Source organism: Apodemus sylvaticus, chromosome 17 (assembly GCF_947179515.1).
Source record: "Apodemus sylvaticus chromosome 17, mApoSyl1.1, whole genome shotgun sequence".
Lineage (NCBI taxonomy): Eukaryota > Metazoa > Chordata > Mammalia > Rodentia > Muridae > Apodemus > Apodemus sylvaticus.
In genome coordinates this window covers 26,497,864-26,516,648 of record NC_067488.1, presented here as the reverse complement: position 1 = coordinate 26,516,648, position 18,785 = coordinate 26,497,864, and the positions used below count along the sequence as shown (strand labels likewise).

The window sequence follows — 18,785 nt, the reverse complement described above, 5'->3', positions numbered from 1 at the left end:
TTTCTAGATTTGACACATATTTGTTCGTAATCATATACTACTTTCAAGGGCGAACATTTTTCAGAATGTACAGCAACATTTGTCTAAGTTTACTGTTTTTGGAGAGTTCCTGTGCCATGCATCTGCTGAAAGACGGTTTAGAAAACTTACTGGGGCAGTGAGACGGATGGCTCAGCGGGCAAAGATGCTTGCCACCAAGCCTGGTGACCAGAATTTGATCCCCTAGACCCAAAGGATGGAAGGAGAGAAACGATACCCACGAGTTGTCCTCCAACTTTCACAAATATGTCATGCCGTGCTCTCTCGCCAAATGTGAGAAAGAAAAGAAAATCAAACTTGCAGCCCAAAACAGTTTTAAAAAAAAAAAAAACTATACAGAGTTGCACAGTGATGCACACCTATAATCCCAGGACTCAGGAAGTGGAGGCAGGGAAACTGAGAGTTTGAACCCAGCTTGGGCTGCACAGTGAGATCCTACCTTGAAAAACAAAGATGGGAAAATGAAATTGTGCATCGTCATTCTGCCCTCGAAGACCAGCACAACCCCGCTGTTTAAATTACTTCATGTGTGTGCATGGCGGATCACACATGCCTGACACGCGGAGGTCACAGGACAACTTATAGAAGTTGGAGCTCTCCTACCACAAGGCACCCAGGGACTAAGCTCAAGACATCAGGCTTGGCTGCAAGCCCCCTTACCTTCTGAGCCCTCCGGCTAGCCCCCTTCCTTTATTTCAAGAACAGTATTTAATCATGACAATTGTATCTTTTGCGTATGAATCCAAAAAAAAAAAATCTTACGATGTTTATCTTCACCCTGGAGTTTCATGGTGCTGAAAATACAAAAATTAAGCTTTGCATGGTGGTCCCGCATCTGTAACCTCAGTGAAGGGGAGCTGTTCACAGACAGCTCCCTTGAGCTAAAGCCATGAGCTCCAGGCTCAGTGAGAGTCTGTGCCTCAAAAAGTAAGCAGAAGAGCAATTAAGGAAGACCCCTGGCCTCTACAGGCACCTGCATATACACACATGAACACATACACATATCACACACACACACACACACACACACACACACACATACACACAAATGGTTTTTATTCTCCTGATGCAGTTGTCATCTTGGAGGCTTACTACTGCTTGTCTGCTAACCCAGGTTTAGCCCTCAAAGCTTCTAGCCTCTGAACAATCTAATCTAGGCCTACAATGTTTTCAGCCTCTGAGACTTACTGCTGAATAAGTTCACCCTTTTTAGTTCTTTCTGAGCTCTGCTGGCTGGTTCTACTTAGCTGTTCTGGCTCAAAACAGCTTTCCAAGCTGAAATGAAAACGCTGAAGAATCTCCACTATTGACAAAATTGTTTATTCAATAGGTCGATGGGGTCAACAGCATCGATAAAAGGTAGAGAGCCACCAGAAACCACAGTGGCTGGCTAGTCAAATAAGCAGCTGATCCACTTATAACTGTGCTTTCAGCCTACAAAAGCACTTAGTTTGATTTCTAGGGAAGCAACTAAAAGATAAAACAGAAAAGTCTCTTGAGAAACAAACCTCAAGACATGAACCCAAGTGATAACATGTGGCCCATGCAAGCCTAGGTAATCAGAAACACCAGGATCACTTAGGCATGCACCATGGGAACCAAAACAAATATATCACGGGGGCAAAGACTCCCACTGACGTCACACAAGAGGTTGAGTCTTAAACCGGGGCGGCTACTCCAAACGGATTGAAAAGAAGCACAAGCAGGTAAAAGTCCCCGCATAGTTGACAGCCCTCACAACACACACTCCTCTGTGTAACTGCAGAACGTTGTTCCACAGTGAAAAGCGTGCTTGGCCCACACTAGGCTCTCAACATTACAGATGTGTGCAATGTAATGACAAGGATGGAGAGCCTCGGCTTTTGGAGAGGTAGATGTGCATTGCCGTCTTTGCTCCCATCACCTCCTGGAGTTTTTTTTTTCCCCCAACTGGAATAGGCATTAATAAATCAAAGCAGGTAGAGTTCTGGCACTCAGCTGAACTGCAAATTCTTTTGCCTAAGTCGTAGAGCCTTCTGCCTCCCTCTTATTATGACCGGGGACCAGAACCCGGGATGTAACTGCAAGCTGCGGTTTCCGGAGCTACTTGCTCCTCCTCCTGAGGTCCCAACCCGGGGATGCGGCGCACCGCCAGAGTCGGAATCCCCGGGCTAGGATCCCTTCTCCACGCTTCCCACTTCAGCCTTCCGCAGACCCGCCCCCTCGCCAGTCTCCAACAGCCCGCGGCCTCACCCGTCGTGAGTGGCTGGCGATGGCTTGCGGTGCCATATCTTGCCGCTCTCCTTGTTGCCCAGATCAGTGCTCTGCATGTCGAATCCCCGCCTCCCCCGACTCCGGACCACTTCGGACCGGGTGGGGTAACCGTCCCGAGAGCTACCCAGCAGTCCCCGCGCGCCCTAACCCGGGAAATTCGAGCGGCAGCCGCGGGGTCTCCGCCCCCAAGGACTGTACCAATCACACGAGATACGCCCTTTCTAGTTCCAACCAATCAGAACGCGTATCCCCCTACCTCCGCTCACGTGGTCCCTCCACTCAGGACAATGAAAACGACCAACGACTTCTCTCTAGACTCCACCCCTTTCCTGAGGCGTCTCTCAAATTCTGCCACCCAAAGGCTTCTGGGAGTTGTAGTTTTCTGAAGACCAAGTCTGAGACTTCAGTTCTCTGAAACCTATAGACTCAAATAGACATCAAAGGTCAAAAGTGTTTTTTTCCTGAGTGCCTGCTGCCTCCTGCATTTTGTTCTATATTGAGTTTAGAATAAGAGATTTATAGAAATAACTAAAAGAGAAGTAAAAGACAAATTCGTTGAGAATTGGAGGAGTTTCTTTCCTAGAACTTACAGGCACTGCAGAACCCCATCCACCTGAATGATTTCCGTTTTATTTGGTTTGTTTTTGCTTGTTTTTGCCACACTCATCATGCTTTAATTGCGTAAAATTTACAAGACGCTCCCACATTATGGTTTCCAGCCCACTGTTCACAATCTAGAAAAGCTAAAATCAAGAACCAGCTGCACTGGCATCGGAAATCTTACTCACATAGCAAAATTCACTTAGTGTTTCTCTAGCGCTTACTCTGTGCGGCTGTCCCGCGTGCTTAACATGCCATCTCACTTAATTCACAGAGAATTTAGATAATACTTTTAACTCCACTTCAGTGCTGTATGAAGTTGCAAATTAGTTTCTAATGAAATTGCTCCATATTTGGTCTATAAAACAGAAATTATGCCAGGTAGTAGTGGCACATGTCTTCAATCCCAGTACTTGGGAGGCAGAAGCAGAAAGATCTTATGAGTTCAGGCTAGCCTGGTCTACAAAACTAGTTCCCTGATAGTCAGAATTACACAAAAAAACCCTGTCTCGAAAAAACAAAAAACAAAACAAAACAAAACAAACAAACAAACAAAAAAACAAATGAAAAAACCAGAAATTCATTCAACATTCTGTGTCAACAGTCTGTCAACAACAGATTGTTCTTTGTCTGGGATAACCACCTCCTGCAAATATCACTCTACTTTTCTCATAAATGAAAATAAATGAAAAAAATCATAAAGTAAAAATTAAATGAGGTTTTCAAAAGAGAGTATAAACATTTTTAAGGAAACAAGACTTGAGGCCACCACACTGCCTAGGAAAACGACCATTCGCTCCTGATCAGTTTTGAGCTATAGTCATCTGATGGGCATATTGCTCCTAAGCCTTGAGGTATGTATCCAGACACCACCAGGCTCTGCTCAGGACGTATTAGATGTGTGTGTATATATTTCTATCTTATTGTTAATAAACCATATAATAGCACCTGTATCATAGCTCCTGCCTTTTCTCAGCTTCAGTAAAAGCTTCTTACAACTGCCTACTTGTTAACAATAGATCAGCCGGCACTTCTGATCCACACATGTTCCTGTTTCCCTGTTTCCCTGTTTCCTTTGGGACACTTGTGTAAGGCTATTTGGATCTGTATCACCTGCCTTACAATTCTTATGTCTCTAAAAGGTTCTCTTTAAGTCTCAGAGCTTGACTGCCATTTACTAAGGACACTTCAGTTGGATTTAGGGTTCTCAAGAATGGTATTCTTAGATGAAACTCCTTAACTTACATCTTCAAAGACTGGTACGCGTGTGTGTGTGTGTGTGTGTGTGTGTGTGTGTGTGTGTGTGTTTGCTAGGCTTCACAAATACTGAGATTAGTATGTAGACCTATATGAGGGGAAAGCGTTTGATTTGCTACAGATAGGTGCTGCTATTATCCCTATTTCCTAGGAAATTGAAGTAGGAAGAAAACCAAAATAGAATTATGATCCCTCTGTTCCTGAGCCCCGTGATTTGCCACAACAGAAAAGCAACAACAAAAGAAGTATTTGGTCAAGCGTCATGACACATGCCTAGTATCCCAGCACTTTTGAAGCTAAGACTAAATGATTTCAAATTGGAGCCCATCCTGAGTCACAAAGTGATACTTTGGCTCAGAAAAAAAAATCCTATGGACCATTAGTCAATAACAGGTAGACACATACATGCCCCATATATATTCCTTTATTTGAGTATTTAAAGTATATGATTGTGCAAGTTTGGCATAAGTACTCACTGTGAACCTACTATCAAATCAAGAGGGTGAGCGTATGTATCTGTCACCATAAGGCTCCCTCCTATCTCTTCTTTGTGATCTTTTTCTATCCCCGTCCTACTTGGTATGCTGTCATGACTGGATGTTGTCTGTTCCTCACAATAATTACTTTCTGGACATGTATATAAATGGAGTCTTATTCACCCCCCCCTTTTTCTCCTCCAACTGGATTCTTTTGTATACAACAAGCTTGAAATTGTTATTAAGAGATTCAGTTGTTGGGACACCAGTTCGTCATCATTTTCAGGGCTAAGTGGGGTTCCATTATATCCGTGTAATCTGTCTATCCATTTGTGAACATTACCGTGGTTTCCAGTTTCTCTTCTCCCGAGTAAAGCTGCTATGGATGCTTCTTTTATTTCTCTGGGAGATGTTCCTGAGAGTGGAGCCATTGCCTTGTGTGGCAGACATCAGTTTAGCTTTTCAGGAGACTGACAGATGTGTTCCATACATGTGTGGTAGTTCCCAGCCTCCCCTGCCCCCAGAGCAGGAGTCCAGGTGCTCCTCACTGGTAATAAATCTCTGCCATGCCTCTGCGTGATGCACGCCTTTATTCCCAGCACTTGGGAGGCAGAGGAAGGCAGATTTCTGAGTTCGAGGCCAGCCTGCTTACTCTACAGAATGAGTTCCAGGGCAGCCAGGGCTACACAGAGAAACCCTGTCTCAAAAAAACAAAAAACAAAACAAAAACAAAATGAATCTCTGTCATTTTAGCCACTCTGAGAGTATTGTGGTATCCATGGCGATTTCCATTTCTTCTGAAATGGCAAACGAGGCTCAGCATCTCTTTATGCAATCGTTTGTGTTCGATATGCATTCTTGCTAAGTATCTGTTCCAATCCTTTATGTGTTTTTAATTGGATTGTTTGAATTCTTGTTATTGCGCTTTGAGACTCATTCACAGACCCTAAGTACAAGCTTTTCATTGTACATAAATGTGCTTTGCGAATAGTTTTTCAGTCTATGGCTTGTTTTTCCACTTTTTTCTTTTTTTTGGTTTTTTTGGATTTGGATTTTTTCGAGATAGGGTTTCTCTGTATAGCCCTGGCTGTCCTGGAACTCACTCTGTAGACCAGCTGGCCTCAAACTCAGAAATCCGCCTGCCTCTGCCTCCCAGAGTGCTGGGATTACAGGCGTGCACCACCACCGCCCGGCTCACTTTTTTTTAAGTGTTTGTCAAATAGATGCTATTAATGAAGACCAACCTATTAGCGTTTCATCTTTGAAGAAGGTTTTGGGAATCATCTTTAAGAAACCTTTTCCTATAGAACTGGATAGATGGCGCAACTGGTAATGAGCTTGCTGTGGTGAGTTCAACCCTTCCCTTCCTGGGAATGCACACAAAAAGGCTGGGCATGGTGGTATACATTTATAATCCTGGTGCTGGGCAAGTAGAGACTGGTAGATAAACCCCAGGGGCTTCAGGGTCAGTTAGCTTGGACTACATGATGAGTTTGACACTGCCTGCCTACCCAAGAGGACAAGCAGCACCCACCCAGCACTCGATTCCTCCCATAAACCCTCCACGCCATCTCTTTTCACACTTCACACTTCACACTTAAAAAACTCCCGTGACAGCACTAACAGCAACAACTGTTACCAATGACCAATGACTACGTGGCACGATCAAGTAGCACGCAGGCGCTAGTCAGAAGGTAGCCATGCACAGGCTGCCGTCGGATAGTATTTGACCCTTATGCCAAGGACTTAATGGAAATCCTTGTTTCCAGGTGCACTTTTGTCCATGGGAGGTGGGAGGGGGGCACGTAAAAGAATTAAAGGGTTGGACTGGGGAGACAGCCCAGCTGGTAAACCTTTTGCCATCTGAGTATGAGGACCCGTGTTTGAATGTCCCAAACCAAAACAGAAGCACAGCATGCCCTCCTGTGGTGAGACTGGAGGTGGAGACAGGAGAGCAACCAAAACTCCTAAGCTTACTCATCAGGGAACAGTGAGGACAGCTTATCCCAAACAAGGCAGAAGGCAAAGACTGACACCTGAGAGACTGTCATGTCTGACCTACATGCACACACTATGGCACACATATATACACACCACGAACACAAGAACGAGAACAGGAATGCATGTGCATACGTCCTATGTGCAAGGTTAGCATTCTGTCTAAGCTCCGCCCCACAGTTACCTGGCAACAGCCAGGTAGGCCAGACTCACTATAAAAGGAGCTGCTTGCTCCTCCATCTCTTGCTCTTGTCTTCCTGCTCCCAATCTCTCCCTATTCCCTACCCCAGCTTCTCTACATGTTCATGGCCAGCCTCTACTTCTCTACTGTGTCTGTCTGTCTGTCTTTCTCTGCCTCTAGTACTCTCTTAACTCCCCTTCCCATGCCCTGAATAAACCCTATTCTATACTAGGCTAAATAGTATAGGATAGGGTGTGGCTGGTCCCTCAGGGAGAAGGCAGCCCTCTGTGTGGACCCCCGCCGAGGCACTCCCTTCCCCCACACCTCACCACACATCCACCATCCTTGTCTCTTTATCTTTCTATAAAACACAACAACATATACGCACAATTAAAAGGAAGGAGTTTAAGCTTGAGGTGGGGCTGGGGAGGGGCTGTCATTCCCAGTAAGACCGAAGTGGATTTGGAGTTGGCCAGGGCTGTCACAGAACAAGTCACTGCAAGCAGGCAACAGCTGTGTGACACTGCTATATTGTGTAAGAAGGCTGGCACTGGGAAAGAAGCAGTTCTGTTTGTTTCATCAGTACAAGGCCTGTGTCTGGCTGCCCGCTGATGCAAACCCAGGCAATGTTTCCCATTTGTCGATGACTCAGCTCTGTGACCTTGTGAGAGGGAGGAGGCAGAAGTCACTGTAGGCAAATCGTGACATGGTCCACGTCCCCCACTTCTTTCAGATGAGTCAGAAACAGAGAGAGAGAGAGAGAGAGAGAGAGAGAGAGGAGATTGAATATGTATGCCTAGGTGTCCTCATAAAACATGCATGAAAGCAAGCAAGACATTTCATGTAGACTGGAAAGGACTTGGCACTTACCGCTGAAATCGTGCAATTTCCCAGGGTGGGGCAGGGATGTGCTGCTGATCTCGACAGGCAGCGAGACCACGTCCACGGATGAGAAAACAACTGCTGACATAGATCAGGGATTTTCTCTTTGCTGCTATTTGCTTTGTTTTGTTGTGTTGTGTTTTTCAAAGTAGATTTTCTCTGAGTAGTCCTGGCTGCTCTTGATCTTGCCCTGTAGACCAGGCTGGCCTCGATCTGCCAGTCTCCGTCTCTGGAATGCTGGAATTAAAGGCATGTGCCATGACACTTAATTTAGACTGTGGTGTTTAAAAAGACCCGGGAGAAAGGTAATGTTTCCTATTCCGTACAAGAATGAGTGGCTCCTACAATTTCTGCTTTTTTACAGCTTTTCCCAGAGCTGGAGAGAGGAGAAAGGGACGGAGTTAGTAGCCTCTGTCACACTTAAAGCTGTCCTAAAAAGCCAGGCCAGTCTAGAGACACTGCATAATACTCCACCTTATGGGGACAAAATTTTATGATTCCCCTGCTACTGCCAAGTGGTTTTTAAAGGATAGACAGAAAAAAACGATCCTCTAACCACTAGTACCCACCAAGTACCCACCAGCTCAGGGAAATTCTCTCCATCAAGACTAAACCTTCGACATTGCATTCTGCAGTACCAGCCCTATCTGAAGACCTCCTCAGGCTGATGGCTACAAAGTCAGGATGCTGGGAATATTTCCTAAGGCACTGAATAATTAGCCTGATTCACCTGCTTCTAACAGCATCTGTGGGCTCAGAGGGCAAGCCATCAATCAATCACAACAGGACGCTAGTAAACCTGGAGTAAGCTCCTGTGATTGCTATGAGGAAGGAAGACACTCTGATTGAGGGAAGTGTTAATTATCCAGGAGACTGCTCTGGGATTTCTTTCCTCTAGTGCCCCAGTTGGAGGAGAGAACACAGAGAAACCATACACCCATGTAAAGATGACTGAGAAGAAAGCTGTGCCTAACCCCTCTTATCCAATGTTGTCACATCTCAATGGCTATTCAGGATCTCTCATTTTCTGTGTAGCCTTTGATGCATTGTGAGAGAAGTGTTCATGTCTGTGTGTGTGTGTGTGTGTGTGTGTGTGTGTACACGTGTGTGTGTGCTCACGCACTCCAAGGGGAGAGGTCAATTACTGTTCAACTTGTTCTTGGACAAGGGGGGGTCTCTCTTTGCCCTGGAGCTCGACAGGGCTGAGATTACAGACATGTATCACCATGCTCAGCTTTTTGCACGGGTCCTGGGGATTGAAAGCAGGTCAACATGCTTGCAAGAGAAGTGCTTTATAGACTATGCTCTCCCCCTGGTTCTATTTTTTGTTTTAATGTACTGGTGAGCTTGGGAAATACTGTAACACTTTCTAGCGAGGAAAGTGAGAGATAGGGTATCCAGTGAGATCTTTGAACTAACGGACATTAGAAGAGTGTTGTCTTTTTTTTAAGCGAAGCCCAACGCCAGCAGCTCAGATACCTAAAGATATCTGCAGAGAATCCTATGCAAATGAACGAGGGAGGGCAGCCAAAGGGACCTACATTGATTGGCATCTGTGGATCCACTGTTTTTTCATTTCCTTAGGGCTTTTTATTTTTTAAATCACTTGCTTTTTTATTTTAAATACCATGGGATCTTGTATTTTGCATTGTACATTAAGTAGAAACCTCTCATTCAGTGTCTCCTCTGCTCTGTTCCTCTAGCAACACTCTTAGAGTGATCAGCTTTTTTGTCTTAAGTAGTTATATGGAAAATATGGATTAGAAACTTAATGACATGGAACTCAAAATATCCGTGTCCTTTGAATCCACGGTTTATAAGGATGCTAACTTTGGGCAAAGAATTTAGTGTTTCTGTGTCTTGATTTCTTCGTCTGTAGAAATAGGGGTAATAGTGGTACCTACCTTGGAATTGTGACAGATTCAGAAGTGTCTGGCATGCATGTGGGTGATGGGTATTAGGAAAGCCCTGCTCAAAAGGGTACCACGCTGTAAATGTTTAGCAGCCAGCTCTCTGGGCTAAAGAAAACAAACAAACAAACTGTGGCATTTATACTCTGGCAATTCTGTGGTGTAAATACTCCTGCCATGACCAGTTTCAAGCTACCAAAATGGCATCCCTGACTAAAGAGTTGAGCTTCAATAAAAGTATGTCAGACATAGATAACCTCAAGCTAATGTAATAAAATGTGGCATCAACAATTCAAACATTCGTTACATCTTGAGTGTATATTTTAATCAGAGCTGGTTGTTTAGTCTTTAATAACAGCTGTGATTAACCATCGACTCAGGGCATCCCTGAGAAAGTGTCATAGCTTGTGGATGCTGGAGGCAGCTGCTCCAAGCGCCGCCGTGCTGAAGCTCACTCACTTGGGCATTTGGTCATTTTATTCAGCCGTTTCCTAGTGTCTCACAAACCACTCAAAATTTAGTGCCTTAAAAAATGGTTTCTCATTTCTCAGGCTTTCGTATATCTGTCCTCAGCCAAATACTTCTGATCTACATGGTATAGCTATGGTTATTCGTGGCTGTACTTAGTTTGAAGCTCAGCTGTTGATAAAATATCTGGGATACTTTTTCCACTCATACCAACCCCCAATCTCTCCCCACGGGGGTCTTTCACCATTCAGCAGTCTACCCTGACCATTTCTGTATGACACTGGGTTCTAAGAAAGGGATGCTATGACAGGAATGACACAGAAGCACATGCCCAAGTCCCCAGTCGATACAGGAAGGAACTGTGTAAGTGCAGGAATCCTGGACTTGAGTCTGTACCCCTGAGACCCTTGAACTCTGGGTGTTTCTCGTACCTTAGCCCCTAAGTACTAGGATTACCCATGTGAACCACCAGGCCTGGCCTAAAATACGATTTGTTAGAGGTTCTTTGTACAATAGTTTCTCCCAGATGGCAGCAGGAGATTGCACGGGGACATTTGGAAGGAGTGAGTATGCGGAGGAATGGATCATCTTGTGTTGGGCGGTGTGTGTGTGTGTGTGTGTGTGTGTGTATGTGTGTGTTGTCTTGAGAAGGTGAGGCTAATTCCATGACAGACTTCAAATTAGCCGTTAAGGAGACGAGGCCCAAGACCTGGGCAAGCCCAGGCAAGTCAATTACTAATAGAAAAACCCCAGGCTCCAGCCTTTATACCCTGATAATGGTTCCTGAATGCCAGAGATAAAGATAAAGCTCATCTACTGGGAACTGCCGTGTGCTTTAAATCGAGCCTGTGAGCTCACTTGGCTGTCTCTCTGTCTTGATCATGGAAGACCCCAGCATGCTGGATGTCTGCACAGTAAAACACTCTTTGTGTTTACATACTATTTGAGTCTGGGGTCTCATTCTTCAGTGAATTATGGACTCTTGCATTCTTAGGCGTGTGTGTGTGTGTGTGTGTGTGTGTGTGTGTGCTGGAATAAGTATGCAGCTACAAAAGAAAAAAGCGTGGATAAGCTTCTTGGAAGGGTGATTTTACGGCCTTGAGAAGATCTGCAACACTTCAGTTGTCATATCTGAGGAAAGGTGTTATTTGTGGTGGCCCAAGGATGCTACTGACCAAGCGGTAGCCCCAGCACCTCACCAAGAACAAACCAAGCCAAACTACAACCCCACTGAGACACCAAGGGTGCAACCTCACACAGGCACGGCACTGGCGTTGAGTACGCACACGTTCTCTTCCCAACACATTTCCCTTACTGCGTTTGACAGCATGAACAAAATGTAAAATTATCCCTGAGCTCTCGAAATGCGCACTCAGCCTATTTGGATTGCCTTCAAACAAACACGACAGATGTAGCATTCTGGACTCGATGCCTCGCCAGTCAGGCATATGCGCGCTTGCACATCAACAGCAATAACATCCCGTGACTAAAGGAGCCTGGGCTTGTTCTGCTCACTAAATCTCCAGTTACCTCATTTCCCCCTAACTCTGACATCCTCCCCACTGCTCTTTACTCTCTCCTCTCCTTGAACAATTCGATTTCTTATGATACAAAGGTTTCCTGTGCTCTGTTTTCTTTTTGTTGTTGTTTGTTTGTTTGGTTTTTTTTTTTTTTTTTTTTTTTTTTTTTTTTTTTTTGGTTTTTTCGAGACAGGGTTTCTCTGTGTAGTTCGGGCTGCCCTGGATCTGTAGACCAGGCTGGCCTCAAACTCAAACTTGCCTCTGCCTCCCAAGTGCTGGGATTAAAGGCATGTGCCACCACTGCCCGGCTCCTGTGCTCTGTTTTGACTGCAGTGATAACCATTCATTTGCTAATAGTTGTTCTTTGAGCTGCTACTGTGACAAGGAGTCACATTGGACTGTAGTAGTGAATGAAACAAAGTTACATTTATATAGAGCTTTCTTTCTAGTTAGACTAGTGATATATATGTATATATATATATATATATGTGTGTGTGTGTGTGTATGTGTGTACATATATACATACACACACACACACATATAAAATATTTTTTTAGGGAGACTCATTATGAAGGCCTGGCTGTCCTGGAACTTTGTGTGTAGACCAAGCTAATCCCAATTCCTAAAGTTTGATACTATGTCCATTTAGCAAAATAATAGCATCTGTTCACTTCTTGGGCCTGGGAGCTCCCCAACCAGGAATTCCTGGCTGGATCTTAGCACCAGGCTTGTGTTTCTTTCTGTGGAGCAGACATTAAATCCAATCAGAAAACAGTTGGCTATCCCCTTAACTGTCTTGCCACTCTCACATTCATGAGCAATCCCTCACCCTGCCAGTCACTGCCGTGCACAGAGGTCACAGCTGGGTAAGACTGCTGCTGGCTCGTTTCCCTCACCAGCAGCTGCATGGCGCCTTCCAGTAATGTGAAAGCCACGTCCCTTTTAAAGAAATTGGTATGTGTACATATGTTTTTCTCTGCTTCTTTGTATGGGAACTCGTGTTTTGTATTGTAATTTGTGTCCTTTGTTCACCTGCCCAGGGATATTGGCAGTCACAATGCACTCACAAAAATAGTGTACCCTTTATTCTTTGCTTACAGCTGTATGGTATTACAAATATCACTGTTTATTTGACCAATCATCTCCTACATATACATGTTTAGTTTCTGTGGAGTATGTTGCTCTTACAAATAACACAACATTAAATTACCTTGTATCTGATTCCTTGGACTGTATTTTTATGCTGTTACAGTTTTGTTTCTAAAGTCCAGACAGAGTTTTTGGTTTTTTTTGAATTTGGTTTTCTTGAGACAGGGTTTCTCTGTGTAGCCCTGGCTGTCCTGGAACTCACTCTGTAGACCAGGCTGACCTCGAACTCAGAAATCTGCCTGCCTCTGCCTCCCAAGTGCTGGGATTACAGGCGTGCACCGCCGCTGCCACCCCCACCCCCCCCCACCCCCGGCTCAGACAGAGTTTTCATATCTACCTCACACTAGTGAAGAACTATCTATATGGCTCTTCCTGACTTTTACTCCCTCTCCCCATCTGTTGGCCACATTGGTCAGGTTAAGGGCCTTCATACAAGACTCATTCCCAGATGTCTTACAGGTCTTGTCTATCTCCCTAGTGGATCTGCTTCCCTTCCTGTCTTAGTCAGGGTTTCTATTCCTGTACAAAACATCATGACCAAGAAGCAAGTTGGGGAGAAAAGGGTTTATTTAGCTTATACTTCCACATTGCTGTTCATTACCAAACCTGGAGACAGAAGTGGATGCAGAGACCATGGAGGAATGCTGCTTACAGGCTTGCTTTCCCCTGGCTTGCTCAACCTGTTTTCTTAAAGAACCCAGGACTACCAGCCCAGGGATGGCATCACCCACCATAGGCCCTCCCACCCTTGATCACTAATTGAGAAAACGCCTTACAGCTGGATCTCATAGAGGTATTTTCTTAAGGGAGGCTCCTTTCTCTGAGATAACTCCAACTTGTGTCAAGTTGACACACAAAACCATCCCAGTACACCTCCCCACCAAATGTCCACACCCTGTTCTTTAACCATCTTGAGACTTTGCCTACAGGATCTCCTGAGGTCTCGCCTAGGCCTTTCTTGACCAGCACAAGCTTCCTCATGTTTGTCTTTTCCTCAGCATTGCCCATCTCTTCACCTAGTGTACATCATTTATGCTTTTCAATGGCCTCTCTGCCTGTTGTACAAAGCTCCAAAGGGGTAGAAGTAACTGTCAAAGGTTCCCTAGCTAGACGAGTGCTTTGTACAAAGTACACTTTGAACAAAACATGGTTAAATAAATAAATAAATAAATGAACAGGTACCACCGATGATTTTAATAGATCATGGCTTAGTATTACATAGGCTCTTGATAGGGCACAGCAAGCTAAATATCTTATGTTTGCTGTTATTGTTTTTTGAAACAGGGTGATAGACCTGAGGTCTGGGACTAGGGATTGATGGACTCGAGGAGCTGGACCATTGCATTATTAATAACTAATTAAGTATTGTCGTAAGGAATTAAGACAAAAGTGGCGTGTCTACTTTCGGGATCCCCAGGTGTGTGGCATCAGCCATTCTCTGCTGGTTCATAACCCCTGATGTTCAGCATCCCTCTTGGCACTGTTGGATATGCGTATCCGCATCGCATATATCATGAAGATGCTCGTTATAGAGCCGTTCACAGTTGGCTACATAATAATGCAATTTTTGTTATATGTGTCCTCTCAGGAATCTCTCCCACTGCCAAATCTTCTTTTAATACACTGTTTCTCCCAATAAACATCTTCTGCTCCAGCTTCTTGATTACAGTAATTCTAAATACACACCAAACAAATTCTCTCACCCCTATCATTTTAAACAACAGACCCCCCCCCCCCCCCACACACACACATACTTTCGCTTCCATTTTGCTGCTGGTGGGGGAAGAGACAGTAAGTCTTTGCAAAGGTCAGGCCTCTCTCCAGTGTTCCTTTCTCCAACTTCCAACTGAAGGCTTCTTCTTCTTCTTCTTCTTCTTCTTCTTCTTCTTCTTCTTCTTCTTCTTCTTCTTTTCTTCATTTTTAAGGGTTTTGTCTGTATCTTAATTCTAACAGAATCTCCATATAACAACTGATTTAAATCCAATGCCCATAGAAAAGAGTCCTCTGCATTCAAATCCACCTCACATTCTAAGCCTCACAGAACCTTAAACAGTCTTTGATTCAGTCAGAAGGCACTTTCAATACACATAGAACTTCCCCAGTACGTGCCAGAAGACTTTTGGTAATTCTTGTTCTATTTATGAATGGAAGCTATGGGTTGATGCGTATTAAATTATTGCTTGAATTGGTATTATTCTGATTCTTTGGATTTGAGGGAATTGTTTAAAAGAAGTCAAATGGTAAGCTTGTTTCTTTTTTTTCTTTTTCTTTTCTTTTCTTTTTTTTTTTTTCTGAGACAGGATTTCTCTGGGTAGCCCTGGCTGTCTTGGAACTCACTCTGTAGACCAGACTGGCCTCGAACTCAGAAATCTGCCTGCCTCTGCCTCCCAAGTGCTGGGATTGCCGGCGTTAGCCACCACGCCCAGCTGGTAAGCTTATTTGCTGCTTGCTTTTGTTTTTCTTGTTCTTGTTCTTCTTGTTCTTCTTGTTCTTGTTCTTCTTCTTCTTCCTCCTCCTCCTCCTTTTTTCCTCCTCCTCTTCTTCCTCCTTCTCCTCCTTTTTCCTCCTCCTCCTCCTTTTTCCTCCTCCTCCTCCTCTTCCTCCTCCTCCTCTTCTTCCTCCTCCTCCTCCTCTTCCTCCTCCCCTTCTTCTTTGAAACAGGGTCTTACTGTGCAGCAGCCCCATCTAGTCTGAAGCCTGACGCATAGACCCGCTGACTTCAAACTATCAGAGAACTCTCCGTCTCTTGAATGCTGTGATTAAAGGCTACACCCACACACCCTACTCTTTACCTCTCTACTCTCTTTGAAATGGTTTCCCTACATAACCCAGGCTGTTCTCACACTTGTGATTCTCCTGCCTCAGCATCCCGAGTACCAGAATTACAGCTGTCTACTGCCAGACTCAGTTTAGAAACTATTTTCTTCCCGATACTTTCTACATACACTCTTTGTCTCAGACAGTCTGATGTATTCATTTGTTAAACACTGGATGCCTCCTGCTCTCCTTTTGCCAAGCAGAACCCAACTGGGACCCACCAGAGGCTTTGGACTTTATAGTCTTTCCATTCGTCATGCCCGCAAGGCACAGCCGTGCAAAAAGAAAGGACTCCTTAGCAGACTTACTTGGGTTTTTCAATTTTGAATTTAAATTTTAAAAGTTTGTTTGTGTTTATGTGTGTGTGTGTGTGTGTCTGCCATGACATGTGACAAAGAGTGACAAAAGTTGCTGTTCTCTTCTTCTTGCATATGGGGTTCCAGATATTTAACCTAGACTAGAAAACTTGGCACCAAGTGATTTTTAGATTTTTGTGATTAGGTTTCACCCTGTAGCCCAGGCTAGCTTTGAACTCATAATCCTTCTGCTTTAGCCTCTCAATGGCTGGAATTATAAGGCAGAGTTGGGCCCAACTCTACGGATTTAATGACAATTGTGATCTCAATATTTGACGTGACTTTGAGAACTTTCATCTGCTTTCCAGTTTGCAAAATTATAATACTCATCTATTGGTATTGATATGTTAAGCAAGATGATATATGCCAAGTGTAAGTGCAGAACTTGGTATACAGTAGACTCTTAAAGCAAACAATCTCAGTGTACTTTGTGTGTGGGGGGATGAGTCAGCTTAGTGAACTGTCCACACCACACAGCCAACAACAGAAGAAAGCATGGAATTCAGGTTGCTTTTCAACAGACTGACCTTATAAGGCATGTATGCCTATGTGAATATGTTAGTATGTGTGCACGCATACTAAAACATCAAGAGTAATACATACATACTTTATATATTGCAAGGCCGCCCCTTTATCTTCTAATCCGGAGTGTCAAGATTTGGAAATTTCCCATGGCTGTGACTAAAAAGACGACTGGCTCTGCTGGGAATGGCGGAGATCTGTCATGATTGTTGCCATGGCAACTTCATTTGCAAGGTGGGGCTAACCGGCATGTTATTCAACACAAGGATTAATTACATATTGCCAATATGCTGTGAACTTCTTAAAGAAATCTGCTATCCTCTCAGGCATCCCCCTAGGACAGTGCTCCTGGATAACGATTTTGACAGACTCTCTGAGTCACTAGACCCCTGCCTGTCAGCATCAGGGAGCCATATAAAATAATACAGAGTTTCAGCTCTAGCCAGCTTTGTGATTTTGACTGTTGGCCTCTCTCCATTTTTTTTCTAATTTCAGGGATTTTTTGGTTTGTTTTTGTTTGTTTGTTTGTTTGTTTTGAGAGAAATAGCAGGAAATTTTTTGTTTTTGTTATTTTGTTTTAAATTTAAGCCAGGTATGATGGTGCAATGCCTTTAATCTCAGCCCTTGGGAGGCAGAGGTAGGCAGACCTCTGTGAGTTTGAGGCCAGTCTGATTTACAGAATAAGTTCCAGAATAGCAAAGACTACACAGAAAAACCTTGTTGCAAAAAAAAAAAAATGGTATAAAATGATTTTTATGTATATAAGTGTCTTGCCTGCATACATGTATGTACATGGGGCTTATAGAACTGATTATTATATTATTATATTATTATAGATCCCTTGAAACCAGAATTATGGATGACTATCAGCTACCATGTGGGTGCTGGGAAGAGAGCCCAGGTCCTCTGGAGGGCAGAAAGTGCTCTTAACTGCTGAGCCATCTCCCCAGCCTCCTCTTCCTCCTCCTCCTCCTCTTTTCTATCCTTTTGCTTTTTTGACAGAATCTTGCTGTGAAGTTCGGGGTGGCCTGAAACTCTTGCTCTCAAACTTCCTCAGTGTGGGGCTGCAGGCCTGTCCCACCATGCCTACCTGGGCCTCCTTCCTGTGCTTTTATGTAGATGCTACAGCTTGAGGAGTTTTCCCAGCTGGGCCATCTCTGCAGCCCAGTCACCAGCTCCTTCTAAAGACGAGGACACCAAAGAGAGATCAAGGGACGTTCACAACATGGTATTGCTAAGAAGTGGTTTGTCACAATATAAACATCAGTGTCTCTAAAGCCAACAGTCAACAATCTGGGAACAGTCTAGATCAGGCTTCATGGCTTTTTTCTTTCTCTTTCTCTTTTCTCATGCACACACGTTGACAAGCTCATTAATGGAACTTCCCATAGCCAGCTTCTCTCATTCCTTACAGCTTGGTGAAAATGTCTGTGCCAGTGATCGAAGGAGGCAGCACAATGACTTTCTCGCAGGGTTGCGCCATTTTGAACTCTCCTGGCTATGTATGAAGACTTTTCCTCATAGACTGTCTGTACTTGATATTCTTATGGACCCCAACGTATGTAGCCTTTCATTCAACTGGGAAATATCTAGCATCTATTTTGTAAAATGTGCCTTTCTTAACATTCAAAAGGGCAGTGACCAAAGTTCTTTGAAATAATGGAACACTGGAAAGTCTGTGGAAGTGCACATGGACCCTGTCTTTGCCTGGAGGATGTGAGTCACGTGGGCCACTTGGACCTAAGATTTTCAATTCCTTTACAAAGTTAATTTCTTCTAGAGCCCAAATTTCACATTTTTTTTTAAGTTTGAGGAATTTTGAGAACACTGAGTCTGTTTCTTTTTTTATTGTCCAGACCTGACGGTAATCACGTTACACTCAGCTCTGCTCTGCTGAGTTTACAATGCACTGCTTCTTTTAGTTTGGCCAACAGTTCCTCTCCCTCCACCATTCAAATAATGATTTTGGATTTTGTTTAGTGAAATGGGGCCAGGGTTCTTTGGTGTGCAATCTCTTTGACTGCAGTAAGTTCAAACACTTTGTTCACTACAGGTTAGTTTACACCTATGTTCTTTACGGAAGGCTTTATTGATCCTAAACCATAGTTCCAAAACAACAGCAATGAAATAGAAGTTCTAGTGAGATCGATATCTTTCCACCGGTTGTTTAAAACAACCATCTTCTTCTGTTTCTAATTTGAAGATACCAAGGAACCAGATTATGTCCAGTATTAAATGCGGTCTCAAATGCATCTCAAGATTTCCCGGTCCTTCGCTGTCACTCTACCCCCCCACCCCCATCATTCTAATCCTTTTTATATCCTCTGAAATTTTTCTTCATTACTCATTTGTTTTTC

The 18,785-nt window shown here is 44.0% G+C and overlaps 1 protein-coding gene across 2 annotated transcripts in view; it reads right to left on the bottom strand.

The window, feature by feature from the left end:
- The window catches only part of Tbc1d31 (TBC1 domain family member 31), a 58,933-nt gene extending 56,493 nt beyond the window's left edge, over window positions 1-2,440 (bottom strand). For both annotated transcript variants that reach the window (XM_052160547.1, XM_052160548.1), the window contains exon 1: window positions 2,272-2,440. In XM_052160547.1, coding sequence (XP_052016507.1) covers window positions 2,272-2,348 — 77 coding nt within the window. In that variant the 5' untranslated portion in view covers window positions 2,349-2,440. The remainder of the gene's footprint in view (window positions 1-2,271) is intronic.
- Window positions 2,441-18,785: the final 16,345 nt, after the last annotated feature.